Here is an 835-nt window from a genome sequence, read left to right on the forward strand (position 1 = left end):
CCCTCTGCTGCCTCGCCTCCCCCGGGGCTGCCAGAGCATCCCATGGCAGCAGGGTCAGCGGGGTGTCCTCCCCCAGGTCTTACAGGGTCTCCACGTATGCGTTCTCTGCCACGTTCCAGACCTTGACGCAGCGGTCATGGGAGGCACTGTATAGCTGGTGCGTGCCCTTCCGGAACGACAGGCCCTGCGGACGAATGGACATGGGGGCAGCGGTGAGGGGCGCCGGGGAGGACGGTTCTGCCTGGCCCCGCAGGCGTTGTGGCCAAGGCCTCCGACTCACCGAGACGGCGTCGCGGTGCCCAGTGAAGATGTGCAGGCGCTTGCATGTGGCTGCATCCCAGATCATGATCAGCTTGTTCCTGTCTCCCGTGGCCTGGCAGAGCACAGGGGATGCCCGAGACCTCCCCCTTGGGGACCCACGGCCCACCCCAGCCTCCGCTCCCACCCCATGTGCTTTGGCAGGGGTAGGGGCTGCTTTAACCCAGCAAGGTACGTCTGGGCACGAGACACAGTCCCCCAGGACCCCGGGAGGAGATGCGCTCCCCACGGCCACCTCTCCCCCCTACGTGGCAGCACCAGCCCCCGCTACCCGTACCAGGTACTTGCCGTCCGATGAGATGGCCATGCAGAGGATGTGGGACGCATGCCCCATGTGCTGCTCCTCGGTGCCCTTCTTCCCCCCGGGCACCACGCACAGCCTCTTCCCGCTCTCCACCTCCCCTGTGGGGAAAGCACGGCTGTCACCCCCTGGGAGCCTCCCACCACTCCGGAAAGCACCAACGAGCCTCCCACAGAGCCCAAAACGATGCACGTGCACGTCCCTGGAGGGGCCGAC

The 835-nt window shown here is 66.9% G+C and overlaps 1 protein-coding gene across 1 annotated transcript in view; it reads left to right on the plus strand.

Annotated features, from left to right (window-relative positions):
* The window catches only part of GRM2 (glutamate receptor, metabotropic 2), an 8,550-nt gene extending 8,424 nt beyond the window's left edge, over positions 1-126 (plus strand). The window contains exon 5 of the mRNA XM_009334234.1: positions 120-126. Within this exon, the coding sequence (XP_009332509.1) occupies positions 120-126 (7 nt within the window). The remainder of the gene's footprint in view (positions 1-119) is intronic.
* The last annotated feature ends 709 nt before the right edge of the window (positions 127-835 follow it).

This window comes from Pygoscelis adeliae, unplaced genomic scaffold (assembly GCF_000699105.1).
Source record: "Pygoscelis adeliae isolate BGI_AS28 unplaced genomic scaffold, ASM69910v1 Scaffold411, whole genome shotgun sequence".
Lineage (NCBI taxonomy): Eukaryota > Metazoa > Chordata > Aves > Sphenisciformes > Spheniscidae > Pygoscelis > Pygoscelis adeliae.